Genomic DNA, 5,715 nt, shown 5'->3' with positions numbered 1-5,715 from the left:
AAAACAAAACGATGATATCACCCAGGATAACTGAGAGACGGCCAGGGATTTTTTTTTTTTTTTTTTTTGTGGTGACATTTGAACCAAGAACAGAATAAGAAAGAACCCACCATGTGAAGATGTGAGTTCTGCTTTCCAGGCAGAGAGGGCAGCATGTGCAAAGGCCATGAGGCGGGAATGAGCCCGGGGTGTCTGAGGACCGGGGAGAAGACCCGTGGGGCTGGGACGTAGTAAGCGTAGGGGGGTGTCAACGAGAACAGTGACAGCAAGGTCTGAAGACTCCCTCAACTCCCCAAGAGTGCTCTCCTCCCCCCTGACTGAGCCTCCCATCTTCCTAGACTTTTGCTGCTGGGGAAACTGGACCCTTCGATCCCCTGAGAGGAGTGAAGAACTAGGCCTGGGTCCTGGGGATGGGGGTGACTGCAGGTGAGGTTGGGAGAGAGGAGGCCTGGATAGTGGGTGAGGAATGAAAAGAGGGGGTGGCTGGAAGGGCAGACATCTGGGCTTTGGGGTGGAGGGCCTGAGCTGGGCAAGGAGGAAAGATGACACGTGAGTGTTCTCCATTCATGACTCACCTTCTCTTCCTCCTCCTCTTCATTGCTTAACTCAAGCTCCCTGAGAAATACCTCCCTGACTGGGGACCAAGTCAGTGCCTCACAGGGGTAACTGAGTCATGAGGGGTGGAGAAGAGAGAGGGAGGTAGAGTATAAATAGCAGCTTTGCTTCTCTGGCTCCTCTCTGCATCCTCCCCACCCTGCCAACAACATGCACCTTGCCACTTTGGTCAGCTCCTGCTCCCTCCTACTGCTACTGGGGGCCCTTCCTGGATGGGCGGCCAATGATGACCCCATTGAGAAGGTCATTGAAGGAATCAACCGAGGGCTGAGCAATGCAGAGAGAGAGGTGGGCAAGGCCCTGGAAGGCATCAATAATGGAATCACTCACGCTGGAAGGGAAGTGGAAAAAGTTTTTAATGGACTTAGCCACGTGGGGAGCCAGGCCGGCAAGGAACTGGACAAAGGCGTCCAGGGGCTCAACAACGGCTTGGACAAGGTAGCCCATGGGATCAACAGTGGCACCGGACAAGCAGGAAAGGAGGCAGAGAAGTTTGCCCATGGGGTCAACAATGCTGCTGGACAGGTTGGGAAGGAGGCAGACAAAGTGATTCAGGGGGTCCATCATGGGGTCAACCAGGTGGGAAGTGAGGCAGGGAGGTTTGGCCAGGGGGCCCACCATGCTGCGGGGCAGGCTGGGAACGAAGCAGAGAAGTTTGGTCAGGGGGTCCATCATGGGGCTAACCAGGCTGGGAAGGAGGCGGAGAAGTTTGGTCAGGGGATCCATCATGGCGTTAACCAGGCTGGGAACGAGGCGGGGAGGTTTGGCCAGGGGGTCCACCATGCTGCCGGGCAGGCTGGGAACGAGGCAGAGAAGTTTGGTCAGGGGGTCCATCATGGGGTTAACCAGGCTGGGAAGGAGGTGGAGAAGTTTGGTCAGGGGATCCACCATGCTACTGGGCAGGCTGGGAACGAGGCAGAGAAGTTTGGTCAGGGGATCCATCATGGGGTTAACCAGGCTGGGAAGGAGGCAGAGAAGTTTGGTCAGGGGATCCATCACGGGGTTAACCAGGTTGGGAAGGAGGCAGAGAAGTTTGGTCAGGGGATCCATCACGGGGTTAACCAGGCTGGGAAGGAGGCAGAGAAATTTGGTCAGGGGATCCATCACGGGGTTAACCAGGCTGGGAAGGAGGCGGAGAAGTTTGGTCAGGGGATCCATCACGGGGTTAACCAGGCTGGGAAGGAGGCGGAGAAGTTTGGCCAGGGGATCCATCACGGGGTTAACCAGGCTGGGAAGGAGGCGGAGAAGTTTGGCCAGGGGATCCACCACACTGCTGGGCAGGCTGGGAAGGAGGGAGACAAAATAGTCCAAGGGGTCCACCATGGAGTTAACCAGGCTGGGAAGGAGGCGGAGAAGTTTGGCCAGGGAATCCACCATGCTGGTGGGCAGGCTGGGAAAGAGGGAGAAAAAATAATCCAAGGGGTCCATCATGGGGTTAACCAGGCTGGGAAGGAGGCGGAGAAATTTGGTCAGGGGATCCACCACGCTGCTGGGCAGGCTGGGAAGGAGGGAGACAAAATAGCCCAAGGGGTCCACCACGGAGTTAACCAGGCTGGGAAGGAGGTAGAGAAATTTGGCCATGATGTTCATTATGCTGCAGGGAAGGCTGGGGAAGAGGGAGACAAAATAGTCCAAGGGATCCATCCTGGGGTCAACCAGGCTGGGAAGGAGGTGGAGCACTTTGGCCAGGGAGTTCACCATGCCGTTGAACAGGCCGGAAAGGAGGCAGACAAAGTGGTCCAAGGGGTCCACGATGGGGTCAACCAGGCCGGGAAGGAGGCAGAGAAATTTGGCCAAGGGGTCAACCACGCTGCTGGCCAGGCTGGAAAGGAAGCGGATAAACTTGGCCAAGGTGTCCACCATGCTGCTGGCCAGGCCGGGAAGGAGGTGGACAGGTTGCAGCAGAATGTTCATAATGGGGTCAACCAAGCCGGCAAGGAGGCCAACCAGCTGCTGAATGTAGGTGAACAGGGGTGGGGAAATGGGGAGAAGGGGCTGGGGGAGGGAGAGGTTAAGCCCTTGGGACATTTGGGTAGTCCATGTAGCCTTCATTCAGTGAAAGAAGCTTGGGGAGCTTTATGATCACGTTCCCTTTCTTCCTCTCCATCTCCTTACAAAGGAGCTGGTGCTCTGCTGGTCAGATGGGTCACACCATCTTGTCCGCAAAGCCCTAGATCAGACAGTGAGAACCTTCGCACTTCAGGGAGCTGCCCTCCTAGTTGAGGAGGTGTAAAGACAGGAACATGAAGCCTCTCCTGGGGAACAGGAAATGATTACTGAGTCAAGATCTTGTGCAGTGCAAACAGAGCGAGTGTTGAGAAAACCCAGAGCATCAGAGTAAGCATGAGGAATGGCTTTGGGAGATAAGCCCTCTTCTGTTTAATTTTCATAACAAGCCTCTGAGGTAGTCAGGGTGAGGATGTTGACTCTCCGATTCTCAGATAAGGAGATAGAAGTGAGTTTTAAGGGGATTTGCCAAGGTCAGGTGGCTAGCGAGCAGGTCTGGCCAATCACAGGTCAGGGTTCTTTGTCTCCCCCCCCCCAACACTGCTCCATCAGGGGAGGTCTCCAGGAGGATTTCTGTAGAGGCAACAAATACTGGAGGCCAGGGGGAGGCAAGGGGCGCCATTCACAGCGGGCCAGAAGCCTGACCCCTGCCTGCCTCAGTTCCCCACTCTCCAATCTCCATGAGGAGTCTTTGGGACACCATCTGGAGGACTGGCCCAGACCCGGAAGCCGACAGCCACGCGGGCCGCAGGCAGAGGACCCAGGGCTGGGTGGCTGAGGAGGAAGGGACTCCACAGGAAGTGTGCACGGCAGAGGAATGGGCTCTGAGTCAGACGGCAGGCTTCACTGGGAAGGAGTCAGGAAGGGGAGGTTTGTTATGGGATCCAAGCTGGCCCTAGCAGCGGCAAAGGCACGGCTGAGTATCTGAGGGGAAAATGAGGTCAGGGATCAACCGAAGTCAGGGACCAGGCCAGAGGGGGGTAGAGACGGGGTAGAGCTGAGGTCGGGGCTGAGGTTAAACTATGGTTCTAGGGTTTGCGTGGGTCGTCTGGGTTCCCTTCCCAGTTTCCATTCAGGCCCTTCTCAGCGACTGAGGGCGTTTCATTCACTGAAATAAAAGGGAATTGGGGGAAGACTAGTCAGGAGGGGCAGACATCCTTCCAGGCTTTTCTTCCCGTCTCACAGAATTCCCACAGTGACATGGGCTTTGGGTTTTCTTTCTGGGTAATGAGGGGGTAGGGGGTTAGCTTCTGCCTCCCACCCCAGCCCCTAGAGGGCGGCAGGTCACCGGGGAAGAGGAACCTGCGAGATCCTCAAGGGCTGAGGGGCTGTAATGACAGTCTGGGCTTCGTCCGCAGGGCACTCACCCAGGCGTTTCCACCGGCCAGCACGGAGGGGGCGCAACCACAACAGTAGCATCTGGAGTAAGTTCCCCGGGGGCACAGCAAGGACTCAGTAGGGGGAGGGAAGGCCGCCCTATGATGGCGGTGGGATGGATTCTGGGGACCAACCCTCTTGCCCTTGAATTCTAGGCCTCGGTCAACAAGCCCTTCATCAACATTCCAGCTCTGTGGAAGGTGAGTGCTGGGAGGTTTCAACTTTCTGCTCTCTGTCTCTGGAGAGAGTCTCAAGTTCCCTTCCCACTGCCTGTCCACGGATAACTTCACTGTGGACACACTCTCAGCCTTGCAGACACCATCCAACCTGTTTCCCAGCTCTGGCCTTTCTTCACCTGCTCTTTGCCCCTTACACCCTGTTTTCCTCTTCCGGCTGCTTTCCATTCCTGCGGAGGCAAACGCAAGCTGGCAAAACAGACCCCCAGAGGCCAGCGAGGGAGGCGCGCTGCTGAAACCATCCCCTCCGTGTGCTCACCGCTTCTCATCAGATTCCCTCCCTACCTCAACCCACCGTGGGGCCCTCTGCTGCCTTATAGCAGTATGCTGGGGGGTGGGAACCTGCAGCTCTGGGCTTTCCCTGGCTGACGGGACTCCCCAGTAGAAAGCCTCCTGGGGGACCCTGGTCCCTACCCTGGGCGCAGAGCAAAATCCTAGCTTTGCAGTTTTCTCTTTGCATGTAGTGCATGGCTGCATGAGCCTGGGGCAAAAGGAGGAGGGTGTGGAACAGCCCTTGTGGACCGTGCCCGGAACCCAGGGGCACAGCCTTGTTTATTCCTGGGCTATGGGGGTGCCAGGGGACCCTCTGAGGCAAAACAGACAAGGCTTCTGGGCTCCTCCTCAGGGCCCTGGCACCTCTCCCTGGGAGGGCTGGCTCCCTGTTCTTCCTGAATCTAGGAGCCACTTTGCTGAAGACATTCCGCAGAACATAGGCAACCCCTAGGGCCTGAGAAGCTAATGGCCATGTCCCCCCTCATTTCCCTAGGGGACGTGAGGGCAGAGGTCTTGGTCCCCTCAGGGCTGTGTTCCCTGCATTCATTTCCTCTCTCCTCTCTTCCAGAGCATCGCCAACATCATTCCCTAAACTGATGCACTGGCCTCACTCAGCAGACTGACATTCCTGTTGTCATACTAGCTGAAATGACCCGGAGGAGCTGGGGGCGGGGGGCAGATTTCCTGAGTCCCGGGAGGGGGCTGTACTGGGGTTTGTGAATAAATATGACACGTTATACTCTCATCATGGTCCACTGTGCTCCCCGAGGAGGGGTGGGTGGGGGGAGGCTTCTCTTTCCTTGCTATTCTGTGGAAGGAGCTGGGGGCTGATGCACAGGAAGGCTGGGCTGGAGATTTCAGGCAGGTCAGATGTAAGAGGGCGCTCACGGGGACAAGCCAGGCTTCGCTAGCGGGCAAAACCCGTGCGTGCTTGGTACTAAGGGGAGCATCTGTGCAGAGAAGGCCACTTCAGGCCAGAGTGGGGGCAGAAGCACCAGCGAAGAGAATGGCGGGAACCTAGATGGAGCCCAAGGGGGTAGCATCCTCGTTTGGGGGGTGTGGCACCAAAGGAATAACAATGGTAACTTGTAATTGTTGTGCAATGCTGGGCTCCCTGCTGGGTGCTTTCCACGCATGACATCACTGAATCCTCCCCCCCCCACCCCCTTAGGTAAGAGGTTCTGTTACAGAGAAGCACATGGAGGCT

The 5,715-nt window shown here is 56.9% G+C and overlaps 1 protein-coding gene across 3 annotated transcripts; it reads left to right on the top strand.

Moving 5' to 3' along the window:
* Positions 1–765: 765 nt before the first annotated feature.
* SBSN (suprabasin) lies at positions 766–5,161 on the top strand. Of its 3 annotated transcripts, none has more exons than XM_088028435.1 (5): positions 766–1,194; positions 1,303–2,574; positions 3,981–4,046; positions 4,155–4,199; positions 5,077–5,161. In XM_088028435.1, exons 1-5 carry the CDS (start codon positions 766–768, stop codon positions 5,098–5,100), a joined length of 1,836 nt encoding a protein of 611 aa, XP_087884561.1. In that variant the 3' UTR covers positions 5,101–5,161. The 3 variants fall into 3 exon arrangements, with proteins under 3 accessions (XP_087884561.1, XP_087884562.1, XP_027979369.2); XM_088028436.1 differs by having other exon boundaries at positions 766–1,788; positions 2,059–2,574; XM_028123568.2 differs by having other exon boundaries at positions 766–2,574.
* The last annotated feature ends 554 nt before the right edge of the window (positions 5,162–5,715 follow it).

Source organism: Eumetopias jubatus, unplaced genomic scaffold (assembly GCF_037043125.1).
Source record: "Eumetopias jubatus isolate StellerSeaLion01/CBP00866 unplaced genomic scaffold, mEumJub1_p1.0 scaffold_10, whole genome shotgun sequence".
Classification (NCBI taxonomy): Eukaryota; Metazoa; Chordata; class Mammalia; order Carnivora; family Otariidae; genus Eumetopias; species Eumetopias jubatus.
The sequence above is the reverse complement of the archived record's forward strand: the minus strand, read 5'-3'. Positions and strand labels throughout refer to the sequence as shown.

What these genes read in the sequence shown, in the direction of transcription:
- SBSN (XM_028123568.2), top strand. Translation starts at nt 766, where the DNA reads ATGCACCTTGCCACTTTGGTCAGCTCCTGCTCCCTCCTACTGCTACTG. An exon ending in CCACAACAGTAGCATCTGGA is followed by an intron (nt 4,047 to 4,154) that starts GTAAGTTCCCCG and finishes CTTGAATTCTAG; the next exon opens with GCCTCGGTCAACAAGCCCTT. An exon ending in ACATTCCAGCTCTGTGGAAG is followed by an intron (nt 4,200 to 5,076) that starts GTGAGTGCTGGG and finishes CCTCTCTTCCAG; the next exon opens with AGCATCGCCAACATCATTCC.